The 17026-nt window shown below is 33.9% G+C and overlaps 2 protein-coding genes across 3 annotated transcripts; one reads left to right on the plus strand and one right to left on the minus strand.

Annotated features, from left to right (window-relative positions):
• Window positions 1-311: 311 nt before the first annotated feature.
• LOC107935556 (protein JINGUBANG) lies at window positions 312-2075 on the plus strand. Its single transcript, XM_016868184.2, has one exon. The coding sequence runs from the start codon at window positions 458-460 to the stop codon at window positions 1838-1840; it is 1383 nt and encodes a 460-aa protein (XP_016723673.1). The 5' UTR covers window positions 312-457; the 3' UTR covers window positions 1841-2075.
• A 935-nt stretch (window positions 2076-3010) lies between these two features.
• On the minus strand, window positions 3011-7095 carry LOC121218158 (inactive protein kinase SELMODRAFT_444075). 2 transcript variants are annotated; one of them, XM_041094911.1, is made up of 8 exons: window positions 6729-7095; window positions 6522-6655; window positions 5603-5697; window positions 4255-5255; window positions 4014-4174; window positions 3848-3927; window positions 3435-3759; window positions 3011-3352 (listed from the first exon to the last, which is right to left on the minus strand). In XM_041094911.1, the coding sequence occupies exons 1-8, from the start codon at window positions 6898-6900 to the stop codon at window positions 3203-3205; spliced, it is 2118 nt and encodes a 705-aa protein (XP_040950845.1). In that variant the 5' UTR covers window positions 6901-7095; the 3' UTR covers window positions 3011-3202. The 2 variants fall into 2 exon arrangements, with proteins under 2 accessions (XP_040950845.1, XP_040950846.1); XM_041094912.1 differs by lacking the exon at window positions 3011-3352 and having other exon boundaries at window positions 3435-3736; window positions 6729-7059.
• Window positions 7096-17026: the final 9931 nt, after the last annotated feature.

The raw sequence follows: 17026 nt of genomic DNA on the forward strand, positions 1-17026 counted from the left end.
CAAAATACTAATCAATGTTGATCCAACTAAATCAATCAATATTGGCTTATGCCAACATTGAAAATTGTTTTTACTAGATATATTAAACGAACCACTCATCATATATACAAATATAAATAAATAAACAAAAACAACTCCCCAAATTGAAACTAATAAAACTACCAATCACCCTGATTCCTTGGACCCATTGTCAGTCTTTGTGAACCCATTTCTTTCATCCGAACACTTGTCGAATTTTGATAGCCACAAATATGCTGTATCTTTCCTATCTTTCTTCTATAATTGCAATCCTCATTATATATAAATATATGAATCCATGCATTTCAATTTCAATTGCAAATGCAAATCCAATCCGTTTCTATATACGCTTTTGATATTTGGGGTTTGGGGTTAGCTTGAATTTGCTATTTTCTTTGTTTTTCTTTCTTCATTTTCTTTTTGATAATTTGTCTTGGTAATGAGAGTGATAGGAGGCACAATGTTCGATGATCAAGCAGATGGCATTCGGAAGTCCAAGTTTGGGAAAACCATATATTCGGATCCCAACATGTCGATGACATCTCCGGTGAGCGAAGATGATTTATGTCTCCGACATAGCAGCGCGTCGGCTAATGGACCTTTGGAACCGAACCGATCGAGCGGGGAAGGTTCGCCGTTAACGATGTCGCCGTGGAACCAAACTACTCATTTCAACAAATCATTGTCTACGCCATTTGATAATGATAATGTTCCGGCTAATAGTCTCATCATGTCACTTACACGTGAAGAAGGTCATATTTATTCATTAGCTGCTTCAGATGATTTGCTTTATACAGGTTCTGATAGTAAGAACATACGTGTATGGAAAAATCTTAAAGAATTTACTGGTTTTAAATCAAATAGTGGATTGGTTAAAACCATTGTTATAGCAGGTGCAAAGATTTTTACTGGTCATCAAGATGGTAAAATTCGTGTATGGAAAGTATCTGTTAAGAACCCTGGTGTTCATAAACGAGCTGGTACATTACCATCTTTGAAAGAAATCCTCAAAAGTTCAATTAAACCAAGTAATTACATTGAAGTGAAACGCAAAAGATCTTTATGGATCAAGCATTCAGATGCTGTGTCATGTTTGAGTTTAAATGAAGAACATGGTCTTCTTTATTCAGCTTCATGGGATAGAACATTTAAAGTATGGAGGATTGCTGATTATAAATGTCTCGAATCGGTTAACGCGCACGACGACGCGGTGAATTCAGTAGTATCGAGGTCCGGCGGGGAGATGGTTTTCACCGGTTCGGCCGACGGGACGGTTAAAGTATGGAAAAGGGAACAACAACGTAAAGGGACAAAACATAGTTTGAACCAAACATTGTTACAACAAGAATGTGCTGTTACAGCATTAGCAATTGATGCACCTGGTTCGGTTTTATATTGTGGTTCCAGTGATGGCCTTGTTAATTTTTGGGAACTTGAGAAAGGATTAGCACATGGTGGTGTACTTAAAGGACATAAATTAGCTGTTCTTTGTCTTGAAGCAGCTGGGAATTTGGTGTTTAGTGGTTCAGCTGATAAAACTATATGTGTTTGGCGTAGGGATGGTAACATTCATACATGTCTTTCGGTTCTAACCGGACATACAGGACCGGTTAAGTGTTTGGCATCGGAAAAAGACCCGAATTCGACGAATGAACAACGATGGATTTTGTATAGTGGCAGTTTGGACAAGTCGGTGAAAGTGTGGAGTGTGTCGGAATATGCTCAAATAGGGTCGACCATGCAACCAAACACTACCAGCTATGAAGAATCACCAGTTTCTGATGGGAGTTATTCGTCTGCAAGTAATAATGGGAGGTACTGAAATGCAAAAACTGATTGGATTCTTTTGAAAGAACAGGGATGGGTGTAGCTTTTTATTATGTTGTTGTTGTGTTGGGATGGGATCAGTTTGAGGGTTTTAATTTGGGGTATATACTATATAGTAAATAAAAGAATGTTGTGGGGACTTTGATGAAATATGGGTAACCATGAAAATTGCAGACAGTTTTTATGTATAAAGCTTTCTTTTAATAAAATTTGCTTTGTTTTTTTTTTAAGCCATTATCATGGAGATGCATGCATGCATACATATATGTATATATACCAGCAGGGGTGAATTTAGAATTTTTTTAAGGGCTGGAATGGAATTGTAAACTTTTGAGAGGTGAAAATATAATTTTATCATGTATTAATTTGTGATTTTACCATTTTTAATGAGACTAAACGTAATTTGTTTTCATTTTTGAAGGGCAAAAACTTATAAATTTATTATTTATAAAAGGACTAAATTATAAAAGTTTCATTTTTGGAGGGCAACGCCCTGCTTGCTCTCCTTTATATTTGCCCTTGCAAAACAGTCACCCTTTGGTTCTTCCTAGGAAAGGTCAAGGGCGGCATTACTTGCGTTTTAATATTTTTTAAAATTATAAATTAATAAATGATTAAATTATTTTTAGTCCTCTTAAAATGATAAATTTTTAATTTAATCCTTTAAAAATTATAAAGTTATAAGTTAATATAATTATGAAATTACATTTTAGCTATCATAAAAATATACTCAATTCTGACCTCCTAAAAATAATTTTTGGTTTTACCCTTGGGAAAGGTTGCCTTTACAATGTTTATTTTGGTTCTTTTTTCACAAATCATTCAAATTGAGTGACTTATTGAACTGGATCGAACTGGTTAAATTAGAACTTAGCTAGAGTACCAATTCAATTAGAGAGGTTAGATCAACTGACCCACAAATCAATATGGACAGATTGAAACGATTTTCTTTATTTTTTTAATATTTTTTATTTTTAATGAATTTTTCAATGATTTATCAAACCAAAAATCGATGATCTAACCGGTTCCACCACTGATTCAGTTTTGAAAACTTGAATCAGTCAATAAACAATTAAATAACAATAACAATAAAAGTGATTATTATTATAGAATTTTATTTTTTTAGTACAAAATACTTGTGTATACTTTGGTATATACGGACAAATTTGAGCAAACAAATGAAATCATATTACAAGTATGCAAATTCCCAATATTACAGTTTCTTCAAATAAAAGCAAATAATGGTAGTAGATTGTAAAAAAGAAGAAGAAATTACATGAAAAGGGGAAAAAGGAATCAATGTGATGATACTCTCAAACTATACAAGCATTGGTTTCGGTCTTTCGAAACAATTCGGTCAATGCGAAAGTTTTCGAGAATGCCGCCTCGTAGATTCGGGTTGTGTTTGAGTTTTCAATCCACGTAAATGGCCGCTTCGATTGCCGATCGAGTTCAGGTCTAAACTCAAAGGAACGTTGGTATCTCCTCCTTCAAGAATTCTAAGTATCTAATAAATTTGCAAATGACAAACAAAGATTATGAAAAAGGATTACGAAATGAATTAGAAACTTGCAGGACAAGGTATGTACCTTTGACATCGGGGGTCGAGATTCCGGATCATGACTTAGGCACAAGAAAGCGGCTCGAGCCATGGCTTGGAGTTGATGAGTATAGTCCCGGACTTTGCCGGAGGCTAAACATGGATCAAGCAATTGATAAATATTTGTCATGATTTGATTCAAGTCTAATGCAGCTAGAGGATGGAACCAGTCCGATAAGAAATTCCGGCCCTTGTAATATTGTAAGTCACTGATTCTTTGACCTGTTAGTAACTCTAATAACACTACTCCGAATGCGTAAACATCGACCTTTTGCGTAATCCTTCTGCCATCTGAATATTCAGGGGCAAGGTACCTGGATTTAGTCATTGTTTGAGGTCCCTTTAGAATGATAGAAATGTTCACAAGTTGAGTAAATATTAGAGAACGAATACAGAAAGTACCCTGAAGTTCCAACGGTTCGTTCTTCGTTTCCAACTGTCCATTGATCGGAATGCCATCTAGCGAGGCCGAAATCAGTAACCTGAGGCTCAAAATCGTGAGTCTATCGTAATGAATACGCATAGAATGTAACACTTTCAGGAATGTCCAAAAATAAATTGAAAGTACCTGAGGCTCGAAATCGTGAGTTAGGAGAATGTTTTTAGGCCGCATATCTCTATGTACTATACAACCAACTCTACAATCTTCGTGTAGGTATCGTAAGCCTCGTGCTGCTCCAATTGCTATTCGCAATCTTGATTGCCAATCTAACGAGGCTCTGTTGCTTCCTGTCAACCAGATATGTAAACCGTAAGAGAGAAATACAAAACATGATCTCGAGAGAAATAGAAACGAGAAAAAAGGATACCGTGTAAATGGAAATCTAAGGATCCATTGCAGATGTACTCATAAACCAAGACTCTCTTGTTACCATCGATACAGAACCCGATTAGCAACATGACATTCCTATGTTGCGCGCAGCTCAAAACCTGTACCTCCCTACAGAAATCGATATCTGCTTGACAACCAACAAATTTTAACAACTTCACCGCTACAACTTGACCGTCTCGTAAAATCCCTCTATAAACAACACCGAAACCACCTTCTGCCAAGAAATTCACTTCTGCAAATCCATCAGTAGCTTCCTCTAGCTCCTCGTAAGAAAACCGTCTTGGCGGTTTGCCAAAGACTGGTGCTTTGTGTTGACAAAACGAGCATAACGGTGGAGGTACCGAGGATGCTCGACCTAATGCAACCGCATCTCTAATGTCTGAGTTAACCATGTAGTCTGTATTGACAAGTCTACCTTCCTTTGCATCTTGATCATATTGAGCAAACTTGTCGAGCAAGGTTCTCGAACTAGGAGGGATGACTATATTTCGACCACTTCGGGTTTTGCGAGGCTTTTCGTCATTGTGATTTTGGGGTATCCAAAATATACTCTTGTCATTATTTTTCACAGAAGACGTCGAGTTTGCTGATAGATTTATAAGCTTTTCTCCAACTGAATCAAGAACAGTAAGTTGGTTATCCAACTCGTTCTTATCATCCACGAAAAGAGGGTTTTCTTGATAGACAAGGAAAAGTGATGTTGCTGAATCGGAACTCGGTAACAATCTCTCTTGGCTTGTTCTTGAATAGGAAGTACTCAGTTCTTCAGGGCTAGTAACTGGAGTAGAATGCTTCATCCTATGTCCTAGGTGATCTCCAACATCCATAACTGGTGAAGAAGCAGCCGAGTAATAAGGAGTTCGAGGTTCATTCGCGCATTGCAAATTAAGCCGAAGAACTTTTGCTTGAGAACCTTTCATTACTACAATGTTGCAATGAAGTTCGTCCATGCAATGTTTCAGCTCTTGCTTTAGTTTTCTGATTCAAAACACAATGACAACAAGTTCAAGATACAGAGTTTCAGCCAGGGAAAATCGATTCCGACATATTACAGACCACAAAGCATTCAACCAGATCATATTCCCATTTGTTTTTCCTTTGAATTGGTTAACAATGGTAGCATAGAGTAACATTCTATATATGAATAACATCAAAAGTAGCATTATAACAGACATAATCAGTAATATAGGAGCATATTCTATAGTAAACTAGTATAAAGCATGGATATGCAAAGGGGATAAACCACAATTATGACCAAACCAATTAAAATAATAGCTTAGAAACAAGAAATAATACTTTTTTTTTGTTTTGTATGGTTAAATTACTTGTCCAGTATGACCCAATTGGCACCATTGTTGTTTGCTTCAGCCACCACTGAACTGCCAGTTGTACAAGACACCACTTTAATCCTCACAGTAACCTGCAATTAAAAGAACTCATTATTTGTTTGGCATTTAGTCCCTATAAATAAATGAATCATTGCAGAATTCAGCTACCATTCATGAACATAAAAAGAGGGATGAAACAAGCAAAGAATTTTAAAGGACCCCACTTCATGTTCATGGGGGAGTTTATTAAAACTAACTTTAATAATGTTGATTGGCAATAATGGTCATCATGCACATGGCAATGCCATTCAAATTCAACCACCCCCTAAAGTCTAAATAAGCCCTCTAATCATTAATATATTTTTGTTTCCATTTGACAGTAAAGCTTAAGCTTTAAGTCCTGTTAGGTTTCCATGAATCTTCTAAAGATTCTTTGCATGTTACTTTGGGAAAAGTTGGGTAAAAGTATCATAAGAGATAAATTGTTTATATGAAAAATGAATAAATTAGTCTATATAGATTTAATCAAATAGTAAATTGAACTTTTTTATTAAAAATTCTATTTATTTTTACGGTTAAAAACTGATATGATTGACAGACAATTACATGTAGCGTGCCACATGAGAAGGGACGAATTTAAAATTTCTTTTAGCTGGGGCAGGAATTGAATTATAAATTTTTGAAAAGTCAAAATATAATTTTATCATTTAGTAATTTATGATTTCATCAATTTTAAATGGACTAAACAGATGAATGGTTGGCTACTTGATCTAATAGACATAGATTAATTTACCCAATTTTTTAAATAGAGGGAGCAAAATGCAATTACTTTTGCCTGAAAAGATCTTAGAAACAAATAGACCAAAGACCTCCATTAAAGCTAAACTCAACTGAGAAATTAGATAACTTTAATTACCTCAATTTGATTATGAAACTGAAGTACCATCTGAGAACATGATTCAGAGATCTGGCAAATTTTTTCCGGCAACTCCTCCTTCATATTGCTACCACAATCACCGGTCAATATCGGGAAATTCCAAAATCTTTTACCTTTTCAATACAAATTCAACAAAAAATCATGACTTGAACAACCCCATACAAGAAAATTAAGCAAAAAATTTACCTTTTTTTTCACTAGGGAAGATAGCAAGCAAGGTAACACAATCACCAGGACGAACAACATGAGTGAGTGCCCAAGCTAAAGCAGTTTTAGAGATGACCCTTTCTGCTTTAACAGCAACCACTACTTTTTCTAACCTGATAGTGGTGGAGCGTTGCCTAAGGCTCAACTCCATGAAAAAAAAAAATTAAGGACTAAAGCCAAATTCTAGCTCTGGGGGTGGGCAAGAAAACAGAGAAAGTAAAGGGCGTGTTTTGAGATTTTTGGGTGTATGTGATCAAGTGCTGTGATGGGGTTGGTTTTTCATAAAGAAAGGTAAGACAGGGAGGGACAGGTTTGGTTTTCGTTGACTGTTTATGAGCTTGCATGTTGGGGTCCCATAGACAAAGATTGAAACTTTTTAACACTGTGATCATGTCGTTATCGACCCCCAAAAGAACATGGGTAAATTGTACCATTAGTCTCTAAATTATAGGTAAGTTTTCATTTTGTTCATTTAATTAAAATAAGTTACAATTTGGTCACTAAAGTTTTTATATTATTTTTTTGTCAGCCGGATTGTTAATTTGTATTTTTTAGTTGGTATAATAATAATTTTAGATCTCAATTTTTATTTTTTCTGTCCATTTGACTTTGATTATACATAAAATGATAAAAAAAAACTCAACATTATTTAAAAATAGGAAATATAATGAAAAAACTATGTCAAGAAATAAAAGAGGTAAAAAACATAGAAATGTAATTTTGCTTAATGTTTTTACTTTTTTTCCCTTTTAAAAAAAATGGGTATTGGGTATATATATTTATACAAATAATATAGTGAGAAAATTTGAAAGGTTTAAAAATAATTTTCCTTATTTTATTTTATTTTAATTTTAATTTTTATCATTTTATATTTAATCAGGGTTAAATTGACAAAAAAAAAACATAAAAATTAAAGACTAAAATTATTATTATATCAACTAAAAAAGTGCTTCAATTTTGAAAACTGTAGTGATCAAATTCTAATTTTTTAGTTAAGTAATCAAAATGTGAATTGATCCATAATTTAGTGATTAGTGATGAAATTTACCCAAAAACCAAATACATAGACAAAAATTGTTCTTAACTTCAAAGTTAAGTTTTTTCTTCTACAGAAATTGTTAATTAATCTATTTTTAATTAGGATCACGTTAACCAATATGGTTGCTTTGTAGACCAAGTATTATTATTCTTGCATATAAAAATAATTTTTGATTGAGTTTTAGTTCAATTAGTATAGGTATTATTGTCAATGTAGGAAGACGTGAATTTAAGTGCGCTGAAGCAGATTATCCTCCTGTTTATGAGTTAGGAAAGACCTATAGATAATTCTAAATGTTATGTCAAAAAAATCAGATAAAATAAAAACTTATAAAAAATTATTAAAAAGACAATTGTTAATTTCTAGCTTTACCTCGGGGATAAGAAAACAAAACATTGAAACGCACCTTTCAATGATTTGGGTGAAAAAGACCAATGATGCAGAGAGGGTTTTTCTCTACAAATTCAGTCTAAGGGTGGATAGGGTCGGGTTTAGATTTCATCAGTTTTGGATTGGATAAATCTTTAATTTTTAAAACATTATTTCGTATTCTGATCATGTTGAGTTATTTTGGGTATGAATTATTCAAGTTTTAGGTATTAAATCATGTTAAGTTTTGTCATTCAAGTTAGATGCTCGAATTTAGATCATTTTGGATTACTTGTTGAATTCATTTTAGATATGTATCATTTTGGGTTTAAATCGTCTCTTGATTAAGTTAGACGAATTATTGTCAAAATTAAGTTTAGTTTATATTGGTGCAAAGATTACGATATATCATGATATGTGGGAATTGATGTTGGCATATTTTATTGTCAAATTCAATTGATTTGCGAGTACTTTTCATTTTTAAGTGATTTGTTTTTACTTTCGGTAAGAAAAGTGAGTGGAGAAGAGTTTATATTAATTGTACTTAGGTGAAACTATAATTATTTGGGGAATTAATATGAGCTTAGAGTGCACAATTCAATCCATTTGTGAGCAATATTTTATCTATTTGTATTTTTTTTCACCTTTGTTTTTACAAAGGAAACATGGGAGTAGACAAGGAGCAAGTAAGGGCTTAAGCCCATGGTAAAATTATATTGTAGCTCTTTCAAAAATTTAAAAATTATAAGTTAGTATAATGGTAAATTTACACTTTGGCTCTTAAAAGATTTATGATTCATCACTAGCCTCTTAAAGTAATTTTTTAGCTTTGTCCCTGGTAAGAAAGGCGAAGAACGGAGAATTCATACTAAGTGTACTCACGTGAGATTGCAATTATCCAAAGGTTAAGATATATTCAGCTTAAATCACTGCTGGTATTGTATAGTGAAATTTTCTCTAGGTAAGGCCTTGTAGACGTAGTTTTAAGCCCAATTTACACTTTTTGTGCGTAATCTTTTATTCTTTTTGCATTTGTTTATCGATGTATCATTCAGTGTACCCACATAATTTATACTATCTCACTACTAAACCTGTCCATGGGTCGAGTCTGGCATAAACAATAGGCCTAAAATTTTGCCCAAACCTAACCTGGATAAAAATACTAAAATCTAAGCTTGACCTGCTTGAATTAAATTTTTTACATTATTTTTCATATAAAAAAATTTAAAAATATAATAAATAAAAAAATACTAAAATGTTAAAATAAATGTTTCCCAACAAATTGAAAATAAATTAAAAAATATTTATACTTAAATAACACTAAAATAGGTTTAACTTAACAAGCAAATGCCTTTAAAATAATAAAAAAATTAATAATAAAATAAAAGTTATACAATATTCAAATAATAACAATAAAATAGTAGTAACATAACAATGAAATGATAGTAAAACAGTGAGAAAATAACAAAAAAAATAGCAAAAAAACAAAAAGAAAATATCAAATTTCTTTTGTCTTTTTGCTAATTCAAGCCGGACCCAAGCCAAAAAGCGTTAACCAAGGCCCAACCCATTTTTTCTACACGGGTTTTATTTTTTTTCCAAACCTATTTTTTAAATTTATATTTTTATCTAAACCCTCTCATTTTTCGAGTCCATGAACAAATCTACTTACTACTAATTTCAAAATTTCAATTTGTATTCAAATTAATTCAATCAAAACAACTACTAGGGGTCAAAAAGGAGTAAAAACAAATGAAAATGACAAGAAATACCTGTCTGATCAATTTAAGAAAGCTTAAAGTTTTCCCCTGATTGTAGGGTGACCAATTGACCATCATCCATGGATAAAGCCAGCTTGAGCCTTAAGGGACAAAATCTTTAGATCCACTCAATGAAGCTACATCAAGATTGATGCATGGGCATGATTTCAAGGCTGAGATCTCGAGGAGATGATGACCTATTATGTAAGAACAACCAGTGAAGTGTAAGAAGAGGTGACAGTAGAAGTCACCCATGTGATGATAGTAAATGAAAATGGGGGGTTTTAATGCGATCCCATTTTGAAGGACCACGATTTTGATGATGATGATCATGATATGTAAGGAAGTTGGGTAATGGTCCATTAGGACCATTTTAGGTTGATGTTACATCAAGTACTCACCATGGTTTCACGAATGAGTCACCCTTATTTGGGTGCTGTTTTCAAATTGCCTTTGTAATTGAAGATTTTCTAGGAAAATTTTATGATGTTTGGATTCTCAAGGGTTTTGGGTTGTTGCTTGTTTCACTTATATTACTAAAATGGGTAACTTTTAAATTCAATTTTGGAAGGTTTTAAAGAATATTTGATTAGTAGAAAAGAAGGATAAACAAAGAAAGTGAGAATATAAAAATAAAATCGGATTTTAATATAACATTTATTATTTAATTTTAGTTTCAATGTTTAATTTGGTATAAGAGTTCTTTTTTTATTTAAATTTGGTGCTTGAGTTTAGTTTTGATGTTCAATTTGATACTCATACTAAATGATATCATATGGCTCAATAAATATTCGACACGCATACTCTAGTAAAAAAATATAAATACTAAATTAAAACAAAAAAAAATTAGGTACCAAATTATATATTAAAAAAGAATTTAAATATAGGACAAAAAACCCTTAAATATCAAATTAAAAAAAATTAAGTATCAAAATAAACATTAAAATAATTGCATATTATTTAATAATCATAATTTCACTGTTCAAATGACATGAGAAATTTTAGCTAAAAAATAGTATGCAAATTAATGGTGTATAGCCCAATAGGTTTAAACTTATTGGTTGATGGGCCTTCTGATTTGGGGTCCACGAAATATAAAGGGCTCATTTCTTTTTTTCAGGCTGAAGTGGGAATAAGATTACAATCGAATCGACTCAAGTTCAAATAGTGAGAAACTCGAGTTTAACTCAAAATTTGTTATTTAAAATTCGGTTTAAGCTTGACTGAATGCTTCAATTTAAAATAAAATTGAACTATTTGAGTTCATTTCAAAATAATAAATTATAAATGTATTTAATAAAAAAATTCGATTAAACTTAACTATTCAAATTGAGTATTAAGATATTTAAATTATTTTTCTTCCATAACTCAAGCTATAAGATCAATTAAAAAATAATTAAATTAAATTTTTTTTTTTCAAATCAAATTAGAATAATTTAAGAATATAAATGTTTGATTTACACATATGGGGCAAATATTATAAAAAAAAACTCATAAATGTTAATATAATGTTCAAAATTATCAAAAGGAACGCCACTTTCAAAGTTATAAAGTTAAACACAATAAAGTTATATTGTAGGTTGAAGTGCGTTGAAGTACATTATGATCCTCCTATTTATGGATTAATGAGGGACTATGTATAATTCTAGGCATTATCTGAAAAAATACAGACATGATCAGAACTTATAATAAAATTGTTCAAAAAAGATTTATTAGCATTTAGCAAATTAAAAAATTTAAAATTTTTCATTGCCGAATACATTTTTTTTATACAACAATGATTAGATTGTCATCCACAAAACACGCCTCCATTTATTTTAATTTAATGTAGTTTATTATTACCTTTAGGCATACCAATAAAATAAGCCTTGGAAGAATGTGAAAATGTCGTACCAGCCTTCAATAAAATAAGAGAATGTATGTAGGGCTATGTTCTTAATTAGCATACTGGAAACTGATTCTTAGATTTCAGTTTTGTTTATTTTTCCCTCTTCTATTTTGCTCAGAAATTCACTTTTTTTTTTCTTGAATTCAGTAAGAGTACTGTAATAAATAAATAGATAAATCCTAAAATAGTTATAAGATAATCCTTAATCTGTGATTAAAGGCACCGCTTACATGTCTGTTTCCTGGTAACCTTGTTGAATGGCATCCACTCTATTTTTGTTGAGTTATGAATAGGTGTTGATTTTGTGGGTCAAAACATGGAAATATGGACCACGAGCTGTCTGGTTGTCTTATGGCCATGTGAAGATGATTCGTAAATTGGGTGTCGGAAGCCTAAAATATTGTTTAATGCAACATTTTGATACTAGTTTTATTATGTTAAGGCAGAATTACATTGTAGAGAATAAGTATGAACCGTCATAGGCCTTTTGAATAGACTATGGCGTCTTAGTTATAATCAGAGTGGAGGAATGGTGTATTTTATTCCGGAACTTTTATTACTTTGGGTCCATGGTCAATGTTGTTTTACGACAGTATGTTTGGGGTTGAGAGTTTAGCTCATCAAAAAGGAGAGACTTGCTAGAGAGACCCAAATCTCTTCATGGTTTTTTTTATAGAAATTCTACTTATTCTAGAAACCAATAAAACTACTGAAATAAAAGCACAAGACATTAACTAAGGAAAGAAATAAAATCACTAGAGAATCAAAATTAGCAGCCTTTCCTAACATAGATGCACCCCATAACATGTTGCTTGATTTTCCTTTACATGTTAACCTCTTCCTTTTTTATTTTGTATATTGGAATGAATCATGCCTGCTTATATATTTTGGTTTTGTTTTGTCATTTTACTCTACATTTTTATTGAAGCTGGATTAAGCTTAAATATGTCAATATTTTATTTTTGGACAGCAGTCCTGTCACTCTTTTTCTGATTTGAGCAAGTTCATTCCTTGATAGCTTGCACCACTTCTGAAGCCTCTTAATTATCTTTCTGAAATTTCTTTCGCCTTTCTTTTGAAATATACTGCTTAATTATTCCTTTGGTGAAAATCTTTTAACCTAGAAACTACCTTTGAGGCACGGATTCAATTGAGATACTATTGGAACCCACCCATTGTTTGAAAAGTCAAAAAGGGTGGGCACCGAAAGTAGAAAGTAAAATTGGTTGGCAAGTTGGGTTAAAAGTTGGCATGGGATAATTGCAATTTTGGTCCCTAATTGTATAGGGACATTGCAAGTTGATCCTTGAACCTCAACTATAAATAGGCCTAACCATTTCTTACTTTTTTCATCCCATAATTGCCATTCTCTACTTAAGGCATTATTCTCTCTCTCTATTTGTAAATTTCACTTGTAATTTTTGGAGTGAAATATATTTGGTAGTGCCCGAGGACGTAGGCAAAATTTGCTGAACCTCGTTAAAATTCTGGTGTTCTTTATTATTTGTTTTGCATATTTTGTGAATATGATTGTAGTGATTTATTGTGCTATTAAATTACGATAGAGGGATATTCTGGCTAGGAAAGACTTGGTATTTAAGTGATCTTCGTGATCTACCTCTCTTTCCTGGGAATTGAACTTAGTGTGATTTTTCAGTACAATAATTTTACTCTTTCACACGCTTCCGCGCAATAATTGGTACCAGAGCCAGGTTCGTACTTGGGGAATACGACCGTTTACGGTACTATTCACGTATACGACACTATTCACATATACGGTACTATTCACATATACGGTACTATTCACGTATATGGTACTGTTCACGTATACAGTAGTTGGGATTGAGGAGAAAAATGGCAGCAGCATCGTCATCAGCAAGGACTACTGTGACAAATGCAAAATTTGAAGTAGAGAAATTTGACGGTACCAATAATTTTGGTATGTGGCAATGTGAGATCGTGGATGTCTTATGTCAGCAAGAGCTAGATATAGCCCTTGAAGAAAAACCTGACAAGATGGATGACAAGGAGTGGGCCAAGATCAATAGACAGGCGTGTGGTACAATCCGCCTATGTTTGGCCAAAGAGCAGAAGTACTCTGTCATGAGGGAGACATCAGCGAAGAAGTTATGGGATACACTAGAAGAAAAGTTTCTAACGAAAAGTCTTGAAAATAGGCTTTATATGAAAAAGAAACTTTATCGATTCACGTATGCACCCGGTATGTCGATGAATGACCATGTGAACTCATTCAATAAAATTTTAGCAGACTTGCTAAATTTGGATGAGAAATTTGAAGATGAAGACAAGGCATTATTGTTGTTGAATTCCCTTCCTGATGAATATGATCATCTTACCACCACATTGCTTCATGGGAAGGACACGATCACATTTGATGCAGTCTGTAGTGCGTTGTATGATCTGAGACTCGAAAGAAAGATAAAAGAGATCACAGAGATACAACCGCAGAAGTCTTAACAGTAAGAGGTCGTTCACACAGCAGCAAATCTGGTAGAAGGGGAAAGTCCAAAGGGAGACCCGCCAAAGATGAATGTGCCTTTTGCCGTGAAAAAGGGCATTGGAAAAAGAATTGTCCTAAGCTACAAAAGGGCGAGGCTATTTCTAATGCATGTGTAGCGGAGCATGATGAGGAGTCAGACTTTAGCTTGGTTGGCATGGCAATGGCATGTCAAACGGATGAGTGGATTTTGGATTCAGGATGTACTTACCATATGTGTCCTAATAAGGACTGGTTTTCTAGTCTTAAAGAGCTAGAATGTGGAATTGTTCTTATGGGCAATGATAGTGCTTGTAAGACAATGGGAGTGGGTACAGTCCAATTGAAGAATCACGACGGCTCAATCCAAGTCTTGATAGATGTTCGCTACGTACCTAGCCTGAAGAAAAATCTCATCTCATTAGGTGCCCTAGAATCTAAAGGGCTCACAATCACTTTGAGAGATGGATTACTAAAAGTAGTAGCTGGGCAACTGACGGTAATGAAAGGCACAAGAAGAAATAACTTGTATTTTTTAAATGGAAGTACAGTTATTGGATCAACATCAACAGTTTCTACAAAAGATGTAGATTCAGAGGCTACCAGATTATGGCATATGCGATTGGGACATGCTGGTGAAAAAGCTTTGCAGACATTGGTGAAGCAAGGCTTATTGAAAGGTGCAAATTCTTACAAAATGGAATTCTTTGAACATTGTGTTCTGGGCAAGCAGAAGAGGGTAAAATTTGGTCCAGCAATTCACAATACGAAAGGAATTCTGGACTACGTTCACAGTGATGTGTGGGGACCTACCAAAGTAGCTTCTTTGGGAGGTATGCACTATTTTGTTATTTTTGTTGATGATTATTCAAGAAAAGTATGGGTGTATCTAATGAAAAGAAAAAGTGAAGTTTTGGATGCATTTCTGAAATGGAAGAAGATGGTGGAGACTCAGACTGGTCGAAAGGTCAAACGACTTCGATCAGATAATAGTACTGAGTACAAAAACGATCCATTTCTACAAGTATGCCAAGATGAGGGCATTGTGCGACACTTCACTGTTCGGGATACACCACAGCAAAATGGGGTGGCAGAACGAATGAATCGAACTATACTGGAGAAAGTTCGATGTATGTTGTCCAATGCTGGATTGGGCAAAGAATTTTGGGCTGAGGCAGTTACATATGCGTGCCATCTAATTAACCGTTTGCCATCAGCTGCAATAAATGGAAAAACTCCTATGGAGATGTGGACTGGTAAATCTGCTACTGATTATGATTCTTTACATGTATTTGGTTCCACTGCATATTATCATGTAAAAGAATCTAAGTTAGACCCAAGATCAAAGAAAGCATTATTCTTGGGTATAACTGATGGAGTAAAAGGATATCGTTTCTGGTGTCCTGATACAAGGAAGATTGTTTTCAGTAGAGATGTGACTTTTGATGAATCAACCATGTTGAAGTACAAGGATTCACAAAAGGATGACAAAACCAGTAGTACTTTGCAGCAGGTGGAGCTTGAAAAGGTTAACGATGATCCAGCTAATATTGAAGGGACAAATGATGAAGAGGTTCCTACCCAAGAATCTCTACAGCAACAAGATTCAATTGCATATAGAAGGCCAAGAAGAGAGATTCGTAAGCCTGCTCGCTTTGATGATATAGTGGCCTATGCACTTCCAATTACAGATGATGATGTTCCTTCTACTTACACAGAAGTAATAAGTAACCCTGATGGTGTAAAGTGGAAGCAAGCAATGAATGAAGAAATGCAGTCTCTTCATAAAAATAAGACCTGGGAGTTGGTGACACTACCCAAGGGAAAGAAGGCAATTGGATGCAAATGGGTATATGCAAAGAAGGAAGGATTTCCTGATAAAAATGAAATTCGATACAAGGCTAGATTAGTAGCAAAGGGTTACGCTCAGAAAGAAGGAATAGACTACAATGAAGTGTTTTCTCCAGTTGTGAAGCATTCGTCTATTCGGATTTTGCTAGCCTTGGTTGCGCAATATGATCTTGAACTAGTTCAGCTTGATGTGAAGACCGCGTTTTTACACGGTGATTTGGAAGAGGAAATCTATATGACTCAGCCAGATGGATTCAAGGTTGCTGGAAAAGAAAATTGGGTTTGCAAACTGACAAAGTCGCTTTATGGATTGAAGCAATCTCCGAGGCAGTGGTACAAGCGATTTGATCAGTTCATGAAAGGGCAAAGGTACACAAGAAGTAAATTTGATCATTGCGTGTATTTTCAGAAGCTACAAGAAGGAACTTTCATATACTTGCTCTTATATGTTGATGATATGCTAATAGCATCTAAGAGCAAAGTTGAGATTGAAAGATTGAAGACTCAACTCAATCTCGAGTTTGAGATGAAAGATCTAGGAGAAGCTAAAAAGATTCTCGGTATGGAAATATGGAGAGATAGAGCTCATGATAGAGTTAGCTTGTCTCAGAAGCAGTATTTGAAAAAGGTACTACAGCAGTTTGGCATGAACGAACAGACAAAACCTGTAAGTACCCCGTTGGCTTCTCATTTCAAGCTTTCTGCACAACTATCTCCTTCGACGAATACGGAACGAGAATACATGTTGCAAGTTCCGTATTCTAATGCAGTGGGTAGCTTGATGTATGCAATGGTGTGTACAAGACCCGACATTTCACAGACAGTTAGTATAGTGAGCAGGTATATGCATAATCCTAGAAAAGGACATTGGCA

This window comes from Gossypium hirsutum, chromosome D06 (assembly GCF_007990345.1).
Source record: "Gossypium hirsutum isolate 1008001.06 chromosome D06, Gossypium_hirsutum_v2.1, whole genome shotgun sequence".
Classification (NCBI taxonomy): domain Eukaryota; kingdom Viridiplantae; phylum Streptophyta; class Magnoliopsida; order Malvales; family Malvaceae; genus Gossypium; species Gossypium hirsutum.

What these genes read in the sequence shown, in the direction of transcription:
- LOC121218158 (XM_041094911.1), bottom strand. Translation starts at nt 6,900, where the DNA reads ATGGAGTTGAGCCTTAGGCAACGCTCCACCACTATCAGGTTAGAAAAA. An exon ending in AGTTTCATAATCAAATTGAG is followed by an intron (nt 5,698 to 6,521) that starts GTAATTAAAGTT and finishes TTTTAATTGCAG; the next exon opens with GTTACTGTGAGGATTAAAGT. An exon ending in AATTGGGTCATACTGGACAA is followed by an intron (nt 5,256 to 5,602) that starts GTAATTTAACCA and finishes GTTTTGAATCAG; the next exon opens with AAAACTAAAGCAAGAGCTGA.
- LOC107935556 (XM_016868184.2), top strand. Translation starts at nt 458, where the DNA reads ATGAGAGTGATAGGAGGCACAATGTTCGATGATCAAGCAGATGGCATT.